Source organism: Lithobates pipiens, unplaced genomic scaffold (assembly GCF_037356315.1).
Source record: "Lithobates pipiens isolate NorthernLeopardFrog02 unplaced genomic scaffold, aLitPip1_a1.2 Scaffold_19, whole genome shotgun sequence".
Classification (NCBI taxonomy): Eukaryota; Metazoa; Chordata; class Amphibia; order Anura; family Ranidae; genus Lithobates; species Lithobates pipiens.
Window position 1 is genome coordinate 241,791,574 of NW_027507764.1, and position 23,755 is coordinate 241,815,328.

The following is a 23,755-nucleotide window of genomic DNA, read 5'->3' on the forward strand; positions in this document are numbered from 1 at the left end:
CTATGCGTACCAAAAAAGACACCACAAAAAACAAAGATTTAAAACTCCAGGCGTTAGGAACGCCAGTCGTGTCTCCACACTGTCATCCTTGCCTGAAATACCAATTATTATGGCAAGGCAGGGTGAGCCATTGGAACAAATTTGTGTTGCAGCTGCTTCTCACATCTCAGCCCCTGTATACATGGCTGAAGACAATGCACAAATTCTCAACAATCCAACAGATAAAAGGTTGGAATTCCTGTTAAAATCCACTTTTTCCTTGGCAGGTGCCGTTACTCAGCCAGCAGTCGCTGAAATAGGCATCTGTCAGTCCCTAAAGGACCGGGCGGCACAGTGGTGTAGTGGATAACACTCTCACCTAGCAGTAAAAAAAGGGTTGCTGGTTCGAATCCCAACCACGACACTACCAGCCTGGAGTTTGCATGTTCTCCCTGTGCCTGCATGGGTTTCTTCCGGGTACTCCGGTTTCCTCCCACACTCCAAAGACATGCAGGTAGGTTAATTGGCTTCTGTCCAAAATTGGCCCTAGTATATGAATGGGGACCTTGGATTGTGGGCTTCTTGAGGGCAGGGACAGATGTGAGTGTGCGATGTACAAAGTACAGGGATAGGGAAAATTGTAGATGCACACTCAGGTTGAACTGGACGGACTAGTCTCTTTCTTCAACCTTACTAACTATGTAACGATGTAATTTAGACAGGCCCTTAAAGAGGTTCCAGCACAGCAAGCCCGGGTTTTGGCCGAACTACCAAAAGCATTATGCTTTTCCATAGATGCCATTAAAGATTCTATTCACCAGGCGTCCTGCCTTATGCTAGTACACATGCGTAGAATCCTGTGGTTAAAAAAATTGGTTAGCCAAAGCACCATGTAAAAAGCTCCTGACTGGGTTCACTTTTCATGGGGGTCGGCTATTTGGGAATGATTACTTCCAAACAATTTCTAGTGGGAAAAGTACTCTTTTGCCAGTCAAAAGAAAGTATAAATGCCCTTGAGCCTGTTTAATTTTTTTTCCTCTACCAGGGGCTTCCGCCTCTTGGCAGTGGCGCCAGCCTCCACTGTCAGACTCTAGAGGAAAACCCCAGGGTCAGGTCCAGGCTCAAAAGAAGTCCTGGGGCCGGAAACCAGAATCCTAAAGCCTCATTACGAAGAGGCGCCCCCCTCGCCAGGGTTGGGGGTAAGACTTCTGCAGTTTTCAGAAGTCTGGCAAGAGGATATTCAGGACAGATGGCTCATCTACACCTTAACTCCAGGGAAAAGACAATCTCTGTTTTGGGCACTAGACTGATTAATGGCTCAGGGGGTGATCATACAAAACCCACAGTAGAGCAAGGTTTGGGGTTTTATTCAAACCTCTTTACAGTACCAAAACGGAATGCAGATATCAGACCCATTCTAGATCTAAAGAATCTAAATCCGTTCTTGAAGATCCGCTTCTTTCACATAGTCAATCAGGTCAGTGGTTTCTATCCATCCTAAAAGGAGGAGAACTTCTGGCATCTATCAACATCAGGGATGCATATCTGCAGGTTCCTATATTTACCGCTCACCAAAGGTTTCTGTGGTTCGAGGTAGAACAGCATTTCCAGTTTGTAGCCTTGCCCTTCGGCCTATCTACAGTACCCTGGGTGTTTAAAAAAGTTCTGGCCCCACCTTTAGCCAGGTTAAGGGCACAGGGCATAACAGTCTTGGCGTACTTAGATGATCTATTGCTAATAGACCAGTCGGTGGCTCGTTTAGAGCAAAGCATGCGCATTACAACCAGTTACCTGGAAAGTTTTTGCGTTGGATTCTCCAACCTAGAGAAATCTTGCTGAAGACCGATAAAAAGACTGGAGTACTTGGGTCTGATCATTGGCACAGCCCAGAAAAAGGTGTTCTTGCCTCAGGCAAAGATCAACTCCATAAGAGAGCTGGTGCGGATGGTCAGGTCAAAAGGCGATCACTCCATTCGCCTTTGCATGAGGTTGCTAAGAAAGATGGGGGCTTCATTCGAAGTGGTTCCCTATGCCCAGTTCCATTCAAGACTGTTGCAAAACAGTATCCTGTCTACTTGGAACAAAACAATTCAAGCTTTAGACTTGCCAATGCAGCTGTCCTCTTAGACTTGCCAATGCGGCTGTCCCCAAGGGTGTCCCAAAGCCTCAGTTGGTGGTTAGATGAAGGGGGACTGGAGGGTAACCAACCCCCGGGACTTTATCAACGGCACCAAGTATATTCAATCAATATTTAAAATCAATGAAATTTTAATTAGTGTACAAAAACCATTATTTCGAACAAGTGAGATGATTACATCTATTTTACATATACAGTACAAAATGCGGGTATACAAAAAATTGGTATATGAGCCTGTAAGACTTCATAAATTACCACATTTATATATAATTCAAACTGCATTGTTTCTTTCCTACATGTTAAGCTCTTCAGAGCTTCCTCAGGACAATTGCAGCATTCTACAAAAAACTGAAATTATACAAATTATTGATTTAAAAATGTAAATACATAAATAATTTAAATAATTTTGTACACAGCAAAAACTCTTAGGCCGCGTACACACGGGCGGACTGTTCGCCCAACTTTGTCCGCTGAACAGTGTTTCAGCGGACAGTCCGCTCGTGTGTGGGCTTCAGCGGACAGTCTGACGAACAAAGTTTTTCGGAATTTCCGTAAGACTGTCCGCTGAAACTTGGTTTGAGCGAACAGTCCGCTCGTGTGTAGGCTTGTTCGTCAAACTAAGTTCCGCGCATGCTCAGAAAGGATTTACACGCCGAAGGTTGCATTGCAGTGTATTGGACTTCGAATTTCTCGTCCCGTCGTACGTGCCGTTCACGTCATCGCGCAAGTTTTCAGCGGACTGTTCGTTCGTCGTGTGTGATCAAGTCCGTTCATGCTAATTTTGAACGGACTGTTTGTCAAATTGTTTGACGAACCTAGTTGGGCGGACAGTCCGCCCGTGTGTACGCGGCCTTAGGGCTACAAAAAGTGTCAAACCCCATAGGTTAATCCATTAAATTGGATAAGTTTGGTGGTGGAACTCTCTCCCGTCCACTCTATTGGTTGGAGAGGAGCGAGACCACCACCCTACAAAATAGAACATAAAGGGCATAATTAACAAATCAGAATTAGATACAATATTAATTCTCCAAAAAGGGGAGCAGCCAAACCCTTAGTATGGGTGGTGCCCCACATTTCACATATATGAGATATCCAAAAATGTATTTCTCCTTTATGGAGATTGCTGACAGGAACCAAACCAAAAAATAAAAAATGAATAAATAAATAAAAAAGAAAAAATAAATAAAAATAGGATCAGAGACAAATGAATACTATAAGAAAACAATGATGCAAAACATGAAAAATAATAATACTCCAGAGTTGAAAGAATAAGACAAAAATTTGCATCTTACCCCGTGTATCTAGTAGGTTAGAGTGCTTCAGTATCAAGACTGTTCAATTATAGTGTATATCAATTATTAAAGTGGAAACAAATTGTCTTTTCCTATTGTATCATCAAGCGAGCGCATCACGGAAAAAGCACCATTAGGGACCTCCCATTTCACCCCATAGGGATCTGCAGAAGCACGAGAAATATTTATTTAATGGGCCATTTGGATAGAATATCAAAAATGGCCCAATCACTACTTTGAACATACCTGATAGAGTCTTGAGAGGTCTTTTGTGCCTTGAACTACACTTTATCCAACCGATATCTGACAATACATGGTGTCTGTGGGTACCGGGCTTGTTGAACTGGTTCTAGCTTAGATTACCATCAAGACTCTATCAGGTATGTTCAAAGTAGTGATTGGGCCATTTTTGATATTCTATCCGAATGGCCCATTAAATAAATATTTCTCGTGCTTCTGCAGATCCCTATGGGGTGAAATGGGAGGTCCCTAATGGTGCTTTTTCCGTGATGCGCTCGCTTGATGATACAATAGGAAAAGACAATTCGTTTACACTTTAATAATTGATATACACTATAATTGAACAGTCTTGATACTGAAGCACTCTAACCTACTAGATACACGGGGTAAGATGCTAATTTTTGTCTTATTCTTTCAACCCTGGAGTATTATTATTTTTCATGTTTTGCATCATTGTTTTCTTATACTATTCATTTGTCTCTGATCCTATTTTTATTTATTTTTTATTTTTTATTTATTTATTAATTTTTTATTTTTTGGTTTGGTTCCTGTCAGCAATCTCCATAAAGGAGAAATACATTTTTGGATATCTCATATATGTGAAATGTGGGGCACCACCCATACTAAGGGTTTGGCTGCTCCCCTTTTTGGAGAATTAATATTGTATCTAATTCTGATTTGTTAATTATGCCCTTTATGTTCTATTTTGTAGGGTGGTGGTCTCGCTCCTCTCCAACCAATAGAGTGGACGGGAGAGACTTCCACCACCAAACTTATCCAATTTAATGGATTAACCTATGGGGTTTGACACTTTTTGTAGCCCTAAGAGTTTTTGCTGTGTACAAAATTATTTAAATTATTTATGTATTTACATTTTTAAATCAATAATTTGTATAATTTCAGTTTTTTGTAGAATGCTGCAATTGTCCTGAGGAAGCTCTGAAGAGCTTAACATGTAGGAAAGAAACAATGCAGTTTGAATTATATATAAATGTGGTAATTTATGAAGTCTTACAGGCTTGTATACCCGCATTTTGTACTGTATATGTAAAATAGATGTAATCATCTCACTTGTTCGAAATAATGGTTTTTGTACACTAAATAAAATTTCATTGATTTTAAATATTGATTGAATATACTTGGTGCCGTTGATAAAGTCCCGGGGGTTGGTTACCCTCCAGTCCCCCTTTTTCCAATTTCCCCTCTTTCTTTCAAATAATTTATAACTGGGATGTGGCACCCTTTTTACTATATAGAATAACTTGACCTTCAGCCTTGCCTTATATATATCTCGGTGGTTACTAACCCAGCATCTGCTGAAAGGAAAATCCTTCAGACTTGTCATCTGGAACGTGGTAACAGGTGCCAGCCCTTCAGGCTAGGGAGAAGTACTATAGAAGACAACTGTCCAAGGACAGTGGTCAAGAGCCAAAAGAATCTTGCCCATCAATACCCTAGAGATTTGGGCACTGCGTCTGAAGGCCTGGACTTCTAAGTTACAGGATTGTCCTGTCAGGATCCAATCTGACAATGCAACAGCTTTGGCCTTTATCAATCACAAAGGGGGCACCGAGAGTCGGCGCAGAGAGAGGTGAACCATATTCTAACTTGGGCAGAAAGGAATGTTCCGTGCCTATCGGCAGTCTTCATTCTGGGAGTAGAGAACTGACAGGCGGACTGAGTTGCCAGCAGTACTTTCCGGGGGAATGGACTCTTCACCCCAAAATTTTTTGGACTGTTTGCCAAAGATGGGGTACTCTGGACGTAGATCTTCTAGCGTCCAGATTCAACATGAAGTTAGTCAACGTTGTGTCCAGGACAAGGGATCCACTCACATGTGGAACAGATGCATTGGTGACCCCGTGGGATCAGTTCTCAGTGATCTATGCATTTCCCCCTATTCAATTGCTGCCTCGACTTCTTTGCAGAATCAAGCAGGAAAGAAAGCTGATGATTCTGGTAGCACCAGCATGGCCCAGAAGGTCATGGTATGCAGAAATCCTAAAGATGGCAGTGGAGGATATATGGTCCCTTCCACTACGACCAGACCTACTCTCACAGGGGCCGATATTCCATCCTACCTTACAAACGCTAAATTTAACGGCTTGGCTATTGAAACCCAAATTCTGAAGAAACGTGGGCTTTCTGGGTCAGTTCTCTACCTTGATTATTGCACGGAAGCCAGCTTCCAGGACTATATATTATAGAGTCTGGTGGGTTTATGTTTCCTGGTGTGAATCCAAGGGTTGGCACCCTCTGAGGTATATCCTAGGCAGAATTTATGCCTTTCTTCAATTGGGGTAGGGATGAGGTTGGCCTTGAGTACAATTAAAGTGGAAGCCTATGGATTTAAACAGTTAAAAAAAGAAAGACATGCCAGGAATGCTAACTGCACATTGGCTGTGCTCTCAGCCAAACTATCAAACCATCCAATGGCTGGTGTCATAACGAATCACATGTGCAGCACCATAGCAGTTGAAGATTAAACAGAGGCAAAGATGGCAGCTTCCTTGGCTGAAAATGATAGGGGAGTTTACTTCCACTTTAAGGGTCAAGTCTCAGCTTTATCGGTCTGATTTCAAAGACTGCTTGCTTGACATTGTTTAGTCCGGGGTTTTATGCAAGGGGTGATGTGGCTTAATCCGACAGTCAAACCTCCTTTGAACCCTTGGGACTTGAAGTTTTGTCAGTGTTACAAAAACAGCCATTTGAACCGATACAACATATTCTTGGTCCTTCTGACAAGGAAGTTGGTATTGCTATATCTTCAGCAAGGAGGGTTTCTGAATTGGCTGCTCTTTTTTTTTTGTAAAGAGCCATATTTGATTATTCACGAGGACAGAGTGGTGTCCTCGTCAAGGCTTTTTACCAAAATTGGTCTCTGGTCTCAGGTTTCCACCTGAACCAAGACATTATCCTGCCATAGTTTTTTCCAAAATCATGTTCCAGAGAAGAAAAGCCACGACGTTGTCTTGATGTGGTGAGAGCTGTCAAAGTCTATTTAAAGACTGCTCAGATTCGGAAGACTGATGTCTTATTTATTCTGCCAGCGGGTCCTAAAAAAAGGACAGGCAGTGTTGAAATCCACTGTCGCTAAGTGGATTCGGCAGGTTATAATGCAGACTTATAATTTAAGGGGTAAAATTCCCCCCTTTTAAGTCAAAGCTCACTCTACCAGATCAGTTAGTGCTTTTTGGGCAGTTCGGCACCAGGCCTCCATGGCTCAGATATGTAAGGCCGCAACTTGGTCTTCAGTACATACCTCTTCACCAAGTTTTATCAAGTGAATGTAAAGAGATATGAGGATATCGCTTTTGGGAGCTGAAAGCAGCAGTATAGGTCTCCCTCCCCTCAAATAGCATTGCTATGGGACGCCCCGTTAATTTATTAAGCTCTGTATCCCATGATGTACGATAAAGAAAATAGGATTGTTATAACATCTTGTAAAATCCTTTTCTTGGAGTACATTATGGTACACAGAGGTGTCCCCTCTTTTTGGGGTTTAAGTATGTTGCTTTACTACAAAAACGCAGGTACTCCTGGTAGGGGGAGGGGTTATATAGGGAGTGAACTTCCTGTATTGGGTATACCAGTGTCCATATACCCATTAAGTTATTACTTAAAGAGGAGCTGCACCTAAAAAAAAAATATTAAAAGCCAGCAGCTACTAATATTGCAGCTGCTGACTTTTAATAAAATCACACTTACCTGTCCCAGGTTCCAGCGATGTCGGCGGCAGATGACGAGCGATCGCTCGTCTCGCTGCTGCCACCGCCGCCATCCTCTGTCAGGGAATCGGGAAGTGAATCATGACGGCTTCACTGCCCGGTTCCCTACTGCGCATGCGCGAGTCGCGCTGCGCGTCTCTTATGGTCCCCCGCTGTGTCTCTGGGAACTGTGTGTTTCCCAGAACACAACGGGGGGGGGCGGAGCGTCTGCGGGGGTCTGCGGCGGTCTGGCCAGAAGTGGGTGCAGTTACCTGGATTATCCAGGTAACTGCACCCCCCTCCCCCCTGAAAGGTGCCGATTGTGGCACCGGAGGGGGGGAGGGATAAGATTAGCGGAACTTCCCCTTTAGGGTGAAGAACCGCTTTAAGCTCTGTGTCCCATGATTTACTCAAAGAAAAGGATTTTACAGGTAAGATGTTGTTAAAATTCTATTTTTTGCATAGAGGATAATGTGATATACAGTAATATGATCTAAAGAATCCCCCCCCTTATTTTATTTTTTATTTAAGAGGTGTGCTACAGATACATTGAGGGGAGCAGGGTTGTAAGGGGTTAGGGAATTGTCCCCAAAGAGCAGGAAAATAGGATTTTTATAACCAGTTACCTGTAAAATCCTTATTCATCATCCTCTAGGCAAAAACCTCAATATCAATAAGGCAGTGGAAATCGCGGGTAAATGTTGAAAGTAATGCGTATTGGAGGAATTCATCGGAAAAGCGGAAAATATCCCAATAAAACCATCTGGCCCTATGTTCCTCTGACTTATCCCAGAGAGCAGAGGTCAGAGTCTCCATCCATTCAATATCGCCCACTCTTGCAAGCCATTGAGCTACTGTTGGCACCGCATGTTGCTTCCACTGGTACAGAATGCATGCCCATGCTGCATTAAGAAGGGACTTATGACACCATTTCATGGATAAAGTTGAGTAAAACTGCAGCTGGGTCATCCTGCAAACAATTGTCCGTAGATTTGTGTACGAGTTGAAGGACTGGCTGCCAAAAAGTTTGGTGCTTGGGGCATTCCCAAAAGATATGTAGGATGGTGCCCGTATGCAGGCCACAGTGGCAGCAGCGATCTGAGTGATTAGGAAATAGCTTGGCCAAACCGACAGAGTTCTATACCAATGCGCGACTATATTGTAGGTATTCACAGGTGATTCTTTTTCATACCCATTTTATTCCGCACTACCACAGACTCTTGTGATTTAACTGGCCCCTCAAAACCTCCTTGGTAGCAGCTCTCTGAGGTCACCCCATAATGGACACTGATGGCCCGCCACTTTTCAGGGCATCAGATAGCAGATTAGAGTGTAGGCTGCCAGCGGAGTCTTGGTATAAGATTTGTATATGGCCTTATTCGTCATCCACTAGATATACCACTGGTAAAACAAGTATTGAACACGTCATCATTTTTTTAGGTAAATATATTTCTAAAGGTGCTATTGGCATGACATTTTCACCACATGTCGATAACCCCATGCAATCCATACATACAAAGAAACCAAAACAAATAAGTTCAGAAATTAAGTTGTGTGTAATAAAATGGAATGACGCAGGGAAAAGGTATTGAACACGTGAAGAAAGGGAGGTGCAAAAAGGCATGGAAAGCCAAGACACCAGTTGAAAGCTATCAGTAATTTTAAAGCAATCCTGCCCGTTGTCAGTGCAATTTAATATCAGCTGGTTCAGTCTCAACTGAAAAGTGTCTCATTACCAAGGTGTCACACAAACATTTCATGATGGGTAAAAGTAAAGTAACCTTCGCAAAACGTATTGTTCCAAAACATACTGATGGCATTGGTTACAGAAGGATTTCTAAAATTCTCAATGTTCCAACGAGCACTGTTGGGGCCATAATCTGGAAGTGAAAAGAACCTAATTTCACCATAAACCAGCCAATGTGAGTAGCCCCTTTTAGAAATATATTTATCTAGAAAAATGGTGACGTGTTCAATACTTATTTTACTCGCTGTAGCAAGCAGGTACATTTTTTATTTTTTTTTCTGAAGTTCAGCTTTAAAAAATCAGTCCGTTTCTCAACATGATTTTCAGGGAGCATGACAGTAGAGTTTTTGATCACATGAGAGTGCCAAATAGTTTTTTTTTAATTTTTATTTTTTTTAAGGGATTTTGTTGGTAAATTCAAGAGCTAATAAAAGTGAACATGTTGGTACAGTTATTAGCTGTCGTTCCCATGCAATGCAGGGGCATTTCAATTTATACTTTGCGCCAGTTATAATATAAAAATGACAGTTGTCCTTTGATTTTATATTAACAGTATTGTTTTTGTTTTTTTTAGGCAATGAAATATTTGTCATACTTATTATACCCATTATGCATTGGTGGGGCAGTGTATTCACTTTTGAATATAAGATACAAAAGGTAACACGTTTTATGTTTTTTATTAGATAATACTTTGAAGGCTTGTACATTTTTATTGCATGCTTTTATTTTTTTTATCAGCATTCAGTTTAAATTAAATCTCTCCAAGCATTAATGGGAATCTGTACTTCAATATCTGGCATGCCTGAAGACCAGCTAAAATTAATGTGCATATTAAAGTGAAACTTTACCCGTAGTTAGAAAAATAATGCCACGTCGGCCACATAACCCAAATGCCCTTCTCTGCCTCCTGGCATTTAGAAGCTCTTAAAGGGCCAGTAAGCTGCAGGAAGGGGTTAACCAGTATAGCCTCTTATTTTTGATGCTTTAAGTAGCTATACCTGCAAAAGGGGACAGCCTGAAGTGATCTAGCAGGGCATCATTTTTTAACTAAAGTCCCACTTTAAAGTTTTTGATTCAGTGTCACATATAGAATTGGATCTTCTGTATCACCAAAAGAAAGAAGGTGGCTTTTACTGAAACTTAAAGGTTAGCACAATCTGTCTTCACCAGAACTGCTGTTGACATGGATGGCGCACTGCAGGCAGCCATTAGAGTTCAACCCTCAGTACTGTCAAGGGCCTGATAGCTGACAGAGAAGAGAAATGTGGGATTAAAAAGAAAAAAAAAATCAACAAATCAAATCAAAATAACTGAGCAATCACTCAGTTCTCAGTTAACAGAGAGTGGTGGCTATCAGTCACCGGCTCTCCGCTCTGCCCCTCCAGCGCTCAGTGGAGCACTGGGCTGAGGAGGGGCCGGAAGCGACTGGCCCAGGCTCTCAGCGGTGCAGTGAGCCAACTGCCAGTCCAGTCATCTGGGTGTATCGCAAGATTAAAGTCAGGATCCCTCCAGAGTCTGGACCTGCTGAGTGACATCAGACGACAGTGGACTTTAGCCCGATGCCAACTGAATACAGTCACAGGACTGTCCTTGGGTCTGCACTCCTGGGTCCCAAAAGAGCTTTGGGCATCTCCTTTAAAGTGGTTGTAAACCCTTACAACACACTTTGACCTACATGTAAGCCTAGATTAAGGCTTACCTGTAGGTCCAAGAACTATCTCCTAAACCGACACGGTTTAGGAGATATTTGCCGAAAGACGGGCACCTCTGTCTACGGCGCATGCGCCATAGACTGCGGCGCACTGAGCGTGCCGCCGTCAACGGCGATGTGCCGCGCATGGCAGCTCCCGTGCGCATGCATGGGAGTGACATCGCGGCTTCGCCGAATGACAGCGGCAGAGCAGCGAGACCCACGAGAAGATGGATGCGCCGGACTACAGGGGACAGCTGTGACTTCGCTGGCTCCTGTGTCAGGTAAGTGACACATAATTGACTACTATGCGATGCATAGTAGTCCATTATGCTTTACCTTTGCAAGGAATGAAAGAGGAAGTAAACTCATCAGGGTTTACTTCCTCTTTAAGGCTAAAGCAGAACAAAAGTTCCAAATTGTTAGACACAAGTTCAGTTTCCTGCCTGACCTGACTCTTGGCTTTTCAAAGAACAAGAAAAAGTTAGGGCTGACAAAAAACAGAAATTAAAGAAAAAGTTAAATTTATTGCTGAAGGAAGCCAAATGTAGCAGATTTCCAAAGGTGATCCAAGTGCTTTTCTGAAACAAATGCAGAATTGGTAAACAAACACAGGTTCAACATTCACAGTACCTGAACTGGTAAAGATAAGTAAGTGCAATTAACCTGTTTTCGTTGTACAATGCCTTAAAGTATTCACACCCCTTGAAATTTTCCACATTTTGTCATGTTACAACCAAAAACGTAAATGTATTTTATTGGGATTTTGTGATAGACCAACACAAAGTGGCACATCAATTATTTGCAAATATCTGAAAAGTGTGGTGTGTATTTGTATTCAGCCCCCCGAGACAATACTTTGCAGAACCACCTTTCGCTGCAATTACAGCTGCAAATCTTTTTTGGGGATGTCTCTACCAGCTTTGCACATCTAGAGAGTGACATTTTTGCCCATTCTTTGCAAAATAGCTCAAGTTGCGTCAGATTGCATGGAAGTCGTAGTCTTGCCACAGATTCTCAATTGGATTTAGTTCTGGACTTTGACTGGACCAGTCAAACACATGAATATGCTTTTGATCTAAACCATTCCATTGTAGCGCTGGCTGTATGTTTAGGGTCGTTGTCCTGCTGGAAGATGAACCTCTGCCCCAGTCTCAAGTCTTTTGCAGACTCTAATGCCACGTACACACGACCAAACTTTCTGGCTGAAAAGGTCTGACGGAATCATTCCATCAGATCTTACAATCGTATGTGGGCTTCATCTGACTTTTTTCTTCAAAAATTCAGATGGTCCTAGAAATAGAACATGTTTCAAATCTGTCTCCGACAGAATAAATTTCTATCTGGAAAACCGTTCGTCTGTATGCTGGTCTGCCGGACCAAACACAACGGTAGGGCAGCTATTGGCTATTGAACTTCCTTTTCTAGTCCTGTCATACGTCATCATGTTCAAAACAAACAGACTTTGGTCCGTTCGTGTGTGGGCAAGTCTGTCCGTTCGGTTGGAAGTCCGCCGGAACTCCATCAGGAAGACCGTCGGACATTTTCCGCCGGAAAGTCTGGTCGAGTGTACAAGGCATAACAGATTTTCTTCTAAAATTGCTCCATCCATCTTCCCATCAACTCTGACCAGCTTCCCTGTCCCTTTTGAAGAAAAGCATCCCCACAACATGATACTGCCACCACCATGTTTCACGGATGGTATGTTCAGAGTCCTGTGCAGTGTTAATTTTTCCGCCACACATAGCGTTTTGCTTTTCGGGCCAAAAAGTTACATTTCGTCTCCTCTTACTAGAGCGTCTTTCCTGTGTCCCTCACATGGCTTCTCGCAAACTGCAAACATGACTTTTTATGGCTTTTTTCAACGGCATATGGATTTTTTTAATGGCTTTCTTCTTGCTACACTTCCATTAAGGCCAGATTTGTGGAGTGAACGCCTAAAATTTGTCCTGTGGACAGATTCTTCCACCTGAGTTGTGGATCTCTGCAGCTCCTCAAAGGTTACCTCCAAGGCTACCATGGGCCACTTGGCTGTTTCTCTAATGCTCTTCTTGCCCGGCCTGTCAATTTAGGTGGACGGTCTTGTCTTGGTAGGCTTGCAGTTGTGCCATACTCTTCTCTCTCTTTTTATTTGTAAAAAAAAATAAAAATAAATGAAACCCATTTATCATTTTCCTTCTACTTCACAATTATGTGACATTTTTGCGTTGGTCTCTCACATAAAATCCCAATAAAATACATTTAAGTTTGTGGTTGTAACATAACAAAATGTGGAAAATTTTCAAGGGGTATGCATACTTTTTCAAGGCACTGGTGTGTGTGTGTGTATATGTGTGCAGAAGCTACGTGACCATACTGCAGTGCTCGCAAGGGATGAGATTTTGTTTGTTCTGAACCTGATAGTCATAAAAGAGGTGGGAATGAATTTCACATCATTGACCTAATATGGTAACATTATGTCACTGATGTTACAAGCATCTCTGCCCCATGTGAATTTCAGGTGTTGGGTAGGGAATCCCATCTCCCCCCCCCCCAGCTCATTGGCCCATGTTTGGGCCTGAACCCAGTTCAAAACAAAGCAAACGCCTCTCTAGTGTTGACTATAGGCATGTGCCTAACCACAGCAGACTTAGGCAGGCCATACACGGTTCGATTCTCTGCTGGTTCAGCAGGAACTGCCCGAGATTCGAACCATGTATGGGCAGGCTGAATGAACCAAGTTGATCGATTGATTAACTTTGTTACAACCAACATGCTGGGTTTTACTCCGCTGGGAGAAGACAACACTGTCTGTGTTGATGGGAGAATCAAGCAAATGTCTTTCCTGCAACAGATGGTAGCAGGAAAAATAACTCCGTCTATGGCTAGCCTAAAGCACTTTAGAAAGAACACAAGCGGTAGTACATAGCTCTAGGTTGAAAAAGTGGTATGGCATGGTAAACCCAGATTACTACTTAATAAATTAACTCCTTTATTTATGTGGGATCTATATCTGATGAAAGATTTGCAATAGGTAGACAGGTAGCCTCGCCCACTTTTTCTGTTTCTTCTTACCATATCTGTCTGTGACCTTTGAAAAAAAAAAAATGCACATTTATGTAAGAAATCAGATTGCAAACTACATGAAAATCTATATATACACATCCTAAAGAGATAGCCTCACACAAACTTACATTTATTTGAGAATGATTAATAAAACACACAGAAAAATATTTCCCATATTCCAAAATTGTTAAAACAAATAAATCATTAATGCTTCTAAGTTAATACTTTGTCATTTGTATGTGAATGTACAGTATTGGTAATTGACATACAGGTAATTTTTTTTCTCTTTTTGGTTTTCTACACCTGCTTACTGTATATCAGTTTAAAAATGTGAATGCAGACTTTGAGAATTCCTTGTTAATAATGTATTAAACTTTTTTTTTTTTTTTCTTTTTTTTTTTTTTTGCATTTACAGCTGGTATTCTTGGTTGATTAACAGCTTTGTCAATGGTAGGTTCATTTTACTTGCTTGCTTCACATTTTAAAACTGTTTCTAGGGGTTTGTCCATTAAGGGCCACAGGAATCCGTAATTGTTCGATAAAATAGGATTTTGTACTCAACGTAAGGTCCATTGCAGGACACAGGAAGTCTTTAACCTTTGCGTTATACAGACACAGAAAGCTTGGACTCTGGCAACAAAAAAAAACTATAGGCTTGACAAGGATAACCCTTCCTACTACAGCTGGCCTCAGTTTTTGCTTTTGTCCTAGAGAATGGACATCCTTTTCTTTGCCATCTTAAACTATTTTTTGGTAACAACTTTTTTTTTTTTTTTTTTCCCATCCATCAAGATTCCGGCTTTTGGAGTACCACAGCCAGACCCTCCTGGCCTGGACATTGTGGAGATAGCCTGGAAGTGACTTTCGGGCACTGGATTCTGTGTGGGGCACTTTCCAAACTCCAATTTGGTAAGGTAGCTGTGGAGCGACTTACAGGTCCAGACCTGCCGGCATTGCCTTGCCGTTTGCCGTCTCTGAAGACTTGAGCACCGGGGAGCTAACTCATTTTTGTAGGTCACTGGGTAGACTTATTTACTGTTTCAAGTGATTTTCTATATAAGAACGTAACTCTGTAGGACTAATCAAAAAGATTGAGCGATTCATTTTGCTTACTGCTTATACTTGCTATCTGGCATATTTTATTTACTTTTCAATTGTTTTCATTAAGTTTTCACAGTAAAACAAACCATTACACAACATATATGTAATAGACATTTGAATAGTCGTTAGAAGATACGTTCGTACAGGTAAGTAGATAAATAACACATAGAAATCCTGCGTCCTATAGGTCCAGTAATGCTTGAGCCTTGTGCTCATTCTCTGTATCGGTAGCACTGTAGTAATTAGGGAAAATACTGTTTTCCAAAAGCTTTTCACTCCCTTGCACTTCCATAGTAGAATGCCGCCTCTTTCTCCGCACTCCCTCCAGCAATTGGGAGATGAGCCTGGATAGATCTGTGCCAACCTGACTGGGGTTAGATAGGTCCTATATAGCATCTTCAACATCAATTCCCAGTGGTTCACCCAGTGGGAGTAGCGAAAGTGAGATTGGATGGCATTCTGCCACTTCCTCTGTGTGAAGGAGGTGTCCATCTCCCTTTCCCTGTTTTTCATGTTGGAAGATTTTTGAAAGGATCCACTATATTGTAGCTTGTTGTAGAACCATGATATCCCTTTGGGTTTATCGTAGCTAGACATCGGGTATGACCAAGATTCCTTATGTATCTTATATGATATATTCGGATTATTGTTGTGAAAATAGGTGAGTTGAATGCGAGAATGATATGGGTCTGGGTTGTTTAGATAGCAGCTCTTTGTAGGTCAGGATTCCCTCTTTTGTCCATAGTTCGCTGTTTACATTGGGATGATATATTCGTGGTATGTAGTTTGTCCCTTGCTACTATAGTAGTATCTATTGAGAGAAAGTCCTTACAGATCAATTTCAAATGAGTCAGACTTGACAACAGCAAGGTAGGCAAGTGTCTATCCTTCACCATACTCGTCTCAATCTGGGCCCACAGTTTGGCTGAATGTCAAACCATGCTTTTATCTGGTCTAGGTTGGCCGCATAATAGTTGTTTTTAAGATTGGGGAAATACACCCTCCCCCCCCCCCCCCAGCTCGTGTTTGCCTAGTAAGGGGAATGATATTCTGGCAATTTTTTTACCCCATATAAATTGCCTAAATAGTTTATCTACCGGTCTGGAATAATTATGGGTATAGTTCTAAATTGTTATATTATCTTAGGTAGAAGGATAATTTTCAATGCAGAGATCCTTCCCATCCAAGCCAATTCAAACTTGGATATGTGTTGCAGATCTTGTTTAATGGTTCCAATCAGCTTAGGAAAGTTTGCTTCATACGGATGGGAAAATCGGTGCGACTCCTAGATAGATATGCTAGGTTGTTGGATACCCATTGAAACTGGAAGGTTTCTTTGAGATGGTCTTTTTAGCCTATTTGTCAGCCCTATGGGCAAGATAGTAGATTTGTTTGGGCTGGCATCTTACTATAAGCTTCATTCAAAGTCATGAAAGATCGATTATACTTCTTCCAGTGAGGAAGCCAGACTAGTTGGTGTTAATACATCATCAGCAAATAACCCAATTTTATGGGAGTTTCCCCCTACGTCAATTCCAGAGATTGAGTCACAAGTTCTAATGGTCTCCGGCAGAGGCTCCATTATTAAAGAGAAAATCAAGGGTGATGAGGGACATCCCTGACGGGTACCATTGGTGATGCAAAATTTGTCAGATAAAGCATTAGAAGTAAATACTTTAGCTGAGGGTTTTGGGTATAAAGCCATGATTGCAGAGTGCATGAGAGGCCATTGATGCCAGCCAAATTTTTGTTCAATTTTCGACATCCAGCATCAGAAATACAGTGGGGGGTCCCACGAGTCTGTTATGTGTATCAGATTGTAGAGTCTGTGTTCCATCGGGAGCCTGACGTCCCTTTGCAAAGCCTACCTGGTCTGCCTTAACTAATTGTGGGATTACTATAGCCAGGCGATTAGCAATAAGTTTAGCATACATTTTTAAATCGGTGTTAAGCAGCGAAATTGGTCTTAAGTTTTGATAACAGTCCGGCTTCTTACCTGGTTTTGGCAAGGCTATAATGGTGGCTTCTAGCATTTCTTCGGGAAAAGAGGCAGTTGAGGCTGCATAGTTGAACAATTTATGTAAATGCGGAGAGAGAATTGTTGTGAAGGTCTGGTAGTATTCTGCAGAGAACCCATCACTGCTGGGTTCATATGCTGGGTGTGATTTAATTGTATCTAATTATTTATTTTTCTAGTATAGGTGAGTTAAGCGAGTTCAAGTTCTCCTCACTTAGTTTGAGCAGTTTTACTGAATTAAGGAAAGTGTTTATTTTGAGGTCATTTGGTTGTAGGGTGTTGGAGTCAGATTTTAAGTTTTATAAGTCACTATAGTATTTCTGAAATGCATTGGCAATTTTATTTGAAAGCTAAATGGTTTGACCTGTATAGGGGTCAGTGATAGAACTTAGTTTAGAATTTTGTTGTTTTTTCCATATATAATTAGCTAAGAGTTTGCCTGCTTTGTTTCCACGCTTTAAAGCGTTTCAGAGATGTATGTTCTGCTAATAGAGCCCTTTCACACCAAACCGCAGGGGCATCGGTGGTAAAGCAGCGCTATCTTTAGCGGCGGTATTTGGCCGCTAGTGGGGCGGTTTTACCCCCTTGATTTGTTGATTGCAATCATCGTGCCACGTTTTTTAGTTGGGGCACAAGCTTAAAAGATTCGAGGGAAAGATTTATCCGAACATTTTGGCTGTTTGTCCTGGGAGAAATGCGTTTCCTGTATGCAAAGAACGTCCCCTTTAAGTTTTTTTGCTTCTTGCTACCTGATCCTCCTTTTAAATGGGCTTTTCAAGCCATGAGCATTAAGCGAGATCACTTTACTGGTCATTGTTATTTTGTGAAGTCAGTGCTAGATGTGGATCAATACAGTTAGTAAATTTCTTGCTATTACCTGTAGATGGCAGCAAAGGATAGGGAATGAACTGTTGGAAGATGAAAACTGTGCAGACTTGGTGGTTCTGAAGTCATAGGCATTTTCTAGTGCAGAGGTTCATCATAGCTTGCAGGTACATATGAAACAGAAGAAAATAAGGAGAACACAACAAGAAAACATATAAAAAAAAAAAGTGAAACATATCACTATGTGCGAAAACATTCACTTCAACGCGGTGGGGGTCTCTATTCCCAGAGATCCAGGATAGGTTATAGAAAGGTGTGGGGTAATGCAAATTCCATATACTGATCATCCTTGTGTTCACCCTTTAACTTTTTGCCACTCAGATGAAATTTTACGAGTGGGAGAAGCAATGGGGCCTTCATCTTCAGCCGGGATAAGCTGCCACTACTTGGCCAATTTTAAGCTCTGTTCCAGAGTAGTAATGGCATAGGTTTTGTTTTCTCTTGTTATGATGATTTTTGTAGGAAACCCCCATGTGTAGGGTATTTCGTGATTTTGAAATAGTTTTGTCAAGGTGGCGAGGTTCTTCCAAGCCAGCATGGTGTGTTGTGACTTGTCAGAATACACAGAAATGTCTGCATATGGGTCAGGTAGAGGGGAGTTTTTCCTGGTGAATCCCATCAAATCCCCCTTCACATGAAAGAAATGAATGCATGCAATGACAGACATCTCTTGGTATTTTATCAGGCAAGTGCTTGGGTTTAGGCAAGCGATGTGCCCGATCTACAGTCGCCTCCCCCTCTGGTACATCTGGCAGCAATTGAGAGATGAATTGCTGGACATGTTTCCTGAGTTCTGCTGGCACTATAGATTCAATCACCCCTATCAACTTTACATTGTTCCTCCTTGAGCGATCTTCTAAGTCCACCATTTTGTTTTTAATCATTATAATCTTATCCTCCGCTCCCTTATAGGCATCAACCAGCTCATTATGGGTCGTGGAAAATTCCCCTATCTTGTCCTCTGCATGAGATACTCTGTCCCCAATAGCAGCAGCTTCAGCTTTTAATTGAGTTGTGCATTCCATCAGGTCCCTGTGCTGTGTTCCCTGGGGGTGATGTCAGATACTGGTGATTGTTCCCATATCCTCCACTGCTGCCACGGGCACGCCTCGAGGTATAGGCCGCTCCACCATTTTGTGGTCCTAGGCTAGGCCGAAAAAGTCCGGCAGCTTTTTAGGGCCCCGCTTGGGTTTTCTTTTGTACATCTTGATGGTAGTTGATAGCTGAGTGTTTGGGCTATCAGTATCACCTCATGATGCCTTTCTATGTTGCTTTTAGTCGCAGGATTGCTCTGGATCCTTATGGAGCTCTCTCCTCAATCTGCCATCCCCTTAGCTGCCGGCCACGCCCCCCAGCATATTTTATTTCCAATTTACCCATTCCCCTAGTAACTAATTCTGGATATTCAGTTGATTTTTGCGCCATTAATTTTTTTTTTTCTTTGATTTCTTACTTATTAAACTCATGGACCAGGTGGCTGTATTGTTCAATTTCAGCTGTGACAGTTTGCTGAAACATCTCTTCTCATTTTCCAAGTGTCTCATTTTGGTACATATGCCTAGGGCACTTTAACTAAAATGCTGGACTGTGGCATCCTTGTGTGGGGAAAAAAAGAAATTTGCTCTATTTGGCCTTTGAGGGATAGCATCCCTCCGAGGACCGGCTTTTGAAAATATCATCAAGGATGTTACTTGTAGCAAGAGCAACCATCTTCCTTAGCAGAAGAAGCCTAAGAAACTGACACTGAAGTCTTCTCCCTCTCTGTATTATCAGAAACACCCCCATTCATTTTTCCACTCCCTCAACTGCCTTGTTTAGACCCCCAAACTTGGCTCCCGTATAATTGCAAAGTCCGGTACTCCTTCTACCAAACAGTCAGACAAACCCAAAGGAAGTATTTACCAAGGATCTAAATCCAGTGTTTGCCATGCTACACTCTTATGACATCCCCATTGGGGGATACATAGATGACTTCCTGTTGAGGGAACAGTCAGTTAGGGCTCTGACATACTGCATGTTTTTCACTATCCAGACTTTACAGTAGTTCAGGTGGATCTTGAACCTTCAGAACTGTCACTGGGACCAACTTATTGCTTGGAGTATCTGGGTTTAGTCCTGGACATATCTCGGGCCAGAGTATTCCTTCCACAGAAGAGACTTCAGAGTCTCTGATATCAGATTTTAAACTCTCCAGTCCAGAGCTATATTATTTTCTATTACTGCATGAGAGCTCTGATACTTATGGTAGCATAAGCAATACTACATTCTGTCATCTTGGGACAAGTTGGTCTGGTTTCTGGACAGATTTGTTTGGTTGATGCCAAGGACCAAGTTGTTCCTGGCTTGGTGGCTCGGAAATCTGGAATTGAGAGAGTCCCCGATTTCGGTGTTTGGAAAATCCTCACAATGCACACCAGTCTATCTGTGTCTTATCACCCTGTAGGTGGCAGTATAGGCCGAATTTGAAAGACTTCCCATGTCCCTCAGTGGACTCCAAGAAAATTTTACAGGGAGTATTAAAATCTTATCAATCCACTTCAATACAGGGCACTTTCGCCCCCTTCCTTCCCAGCCCAATTTTCAGCTTTCATCGCTCTAGCGCTTTCAGTGACAATTGCGCGGTCATTCTACACTGTACCCAAATGAAATTTTTATCATTTTGTTCGCACAAATAGAGCTTTATTTTGGTGGTATTTATTCACGACTCCATTTTTTATTTTTTGCGATATAAGGAAATTTGGAAAAAAAACTATTTTCTTTTTTCTATTTTAAAAGAAATCCAATAAAATCAAATTTTGTCATAAATTTAAGCCAAAATGTATTCTGCTACATGTTTTTGGTAAAAAAAATTCCGTTAAGTGTATAATAATTGGTTTGTGTGATCACAGACATATGTACGCAAATGATCATGTACATATGTGTGCAGGTGATCACGTACATATGTGTGCAGATAATCATTGGGACATGTCATTTTAGTGGGACATATGTGGGGGACATGTTTTTATTATTAGGGACATGTGTGTTTATTATTTGGGGACATGTATGTTTTGGGGACATGTGTGGGGACATTGTGTTTATACTGTGTGGTGTGTTTACACTGTGTGGTGATTTGTGTTTACACTAGACTGGTGATCAGTGAGTAAAAAGCTGTAAAAAACAGCTCATACTCACTGATCATCAGCCGGCTGCAGCGATCTGCTCTCCTCTCCTCAGCGATGACTTCTGTGTGAGGAGAGGAGGAGCCGATTGCCTAGAAACCGGCTGTTTACATCACATGACGGCCGTGATTGGACACGGCCGTCATGTGATCAGGAGGGCCAATCACAGAGCCCTCCTGCCGATCTGAGATGCTCCGCGATCCCGCTCCTTCTGATGGATGTTCCTAAACGTCCTATCAGAAGTAGACGGCTCCCACCCGGCCGTATATGTGCATTGGCCGGGTGGGAAGTGGTTAATGATTCATGTGTCATAAGTTATCAAGTAAATATTCCCGCGCTGTATCCAAGAAAAAAACTACAACTAAATAACTCCTGCAAAGCACTGAGAGGCGCTACCATAACCACAAGGAAAATGAACAATGAAACCTGGTGCTGCGTTGTTGAAGTGTTAATATACTGTGAATAATATGTGGCAAATTACTTAATATATCCACATGTACAATGACTAATAATCAATATGTGCCGCACATATACCATATATAGATGAATAAAAATGAGTTCACAGTCCTCTGAAGAGTGATTCGCAATCTTCACAAAAGTACTAGATAAAGTGCTTGCTGATGGAGTGATAATATACTGTGAATAATATGTGGTAAATTACCTAATATATCCACATGTGCAATGGACAATGATTAATAATCAGCATGTGCCACACATATACCATATATAGATAAATAAATAATGAGTTAATGTTCTATACTTTTAAACAATTGGTAAACGGCGAAAAAGAGAATAAAAATGACAAAGTCCTCTGAAAAGTGATTCACAATCTTCCAAAAAAAGTACTAGATAATAAAGTGCTCTGTGTAAAAGATAGAGTGACTTCCTTTCTTCTGTGCAAACACCATATAAAGTGCAGTGTGCTTTTCTTTACTGGTGACACCCTTTCCATGCTGTGCACTGTGATGATGGAAGGCCTCTTACCTCAAGGCTGTGGGATAACAGCATGTGTGTTTTAATCACAGATGGTTCGAAGCTCCTATGCTTGTATATTTCCAATACTGGAATGGCAGTCTGCTCCTTTTCAATCTAGTGCCACTTATCTTTTTACACAAAAATGTGTAACTCCCACAATACAGGTAAATGTAAGATGGCAAGGGATCCCAGAATAGTGTAGTATGTTTTAAAACAGGGGTCTCAAACTGGCGGCCCTCCAGCTGTTGTGAAACTAAAAGTCCCATCATGCCTCTGCATGTGGGAGTCATGCTTGTAACTGTCAGCCTTGCAATGCCTCATGGGACTTGTAGTTTCGCAAAAACTGGAGGGCCGACAGTTTGAGACCCCTGCTTTAAAACAACTTGATTTATTTAATAAAAATGGTGGATACAGGTACTCACATTGACAAAGTAAATAACAGTCATCAAACCACGAGCGCCGAGCTCGCCTGCATTACTTCCGGTGCCTCTACATCCCCACACGGTTATGCGACTTCATCAGGGATGATGATGATAATTATTATTTTTCTTGTTTACTTCACGGAACACTTTGTTATCTAGTAAGATTGCGAATCGCTTTTCAGAGGACTTTGTAAAAAAAAAAATTTCTCATTTTTTCGTTGTTTACTAATTGTTTACAAGTATAGAACATTAACTCATTATTCATTCATCTTTATATTGTATATGTGTGTCACATATTGGTTTATTATTGGTGATTGTCCATTGTACATGTAGATATATTAGGTAATTTACCACATATTATTCACAGTATATTATCACTCCAACAGCTCAGCACCATGTATCATTGTTAATGTGTCATACATGCTTTTCCAAGGTCTAGTTGCACAAACTAGAGCCTGAACAACAGACATCATTAATCTTTTTAAACATGGCTGTGTAAGACTGGAGGTACATGGAATGATCATACAGCTATAAAAACTCTGCAGATGTCTCTGGCTGACTGATTTCAGGATAAAATCGGTCCATATTAAATGTGTTCTTACGTTTGGATAAAATGTGTGCTAGGGTATCTGCTTAGTCCATACGCATCTGTTTTAAACAAAATGCGCATGCTTAGACAATGATCTTCTTACTGGATTGTTATGCAGTGGCACATGGCACACACATGACCACACATGGCACACACATAAACAAAATTTAAAGAGGCCGTGAAGGCTGAAGGTTAGAATGCATGAAGCTAAAAAAAAACTTCAGTGTGCAGCTGCCCCCTCCCCCTTCCTTATACTCGCCTAATTATGGTTCTGATCCAGTTATGTGCACGATAGCAGAGGCTCTCCCAGATTTCTCCCTGCTCATTGGCTGGGGTGCAGCCAGTAAGGGAGCGGGGGGTGGGGGGGGGGCGGACGCAAGTGTCCCTAGAGCAAGCAGCTTGCAGTGGGAGTACTCGCCAAGCAAGGATCGGGCTGCTCTGTGCAAAACCAATGTATAGAGCATGTAAGCATGACCTGTTTGCTTTTTTTTTTTTTTTTTTTTTATTGTCTTTGCAAACGCTTTATATGCAACTGAACTGGACTTTACCATTAAACTGTTATCCACTGTTTACAAAATGATCTTGAGGGTGAATATCAAGGAGTTCCAGATTACATTTGGGACTGTATGGAAACGGGCAGGCCACTCTCAGATATTCAAATACATAAAATTACTAAATTGGTCCATTCCTCCTTGTTACAAACTGCTTTTGAGCTAACATGTACCCTAATACATCTATTGATTGATGGAGGGGTTGCAGCCCTAAGGGTAC

At 41.6% G+C, this 23,755-nt stretch overlaps 1 protein-coding gene across 2 annotated transcripts in view; it reads left to right on the forward strand.

The window, feature by feature from the left end:
- CLPTM1L (CLPTM1 like) overlaps nucleotides 1-23,755 on the forward strand; it is a 164,241-nt gene that overhangs the window by 119,212 nt on the left and 21,274 nt on the right. For both annotated transcript variants that reach the window (XM_077491849.1, XM_077491850.1), the window contains 2 exons: nucleotides 9,677-9,759; nucleotides 14,253-14,287. In XM_077491849.1, coding sequence (XP_077347975.1) covers nucleotides 9,677-9,759; nucleotides 14,253-14,287 — 118 coding nt within the window. The remainder of the gene's footprint in view (nucleotides 1-9,676; nucleotides 9,760-14,252; nucleotides 14,288-23,755) is intronic.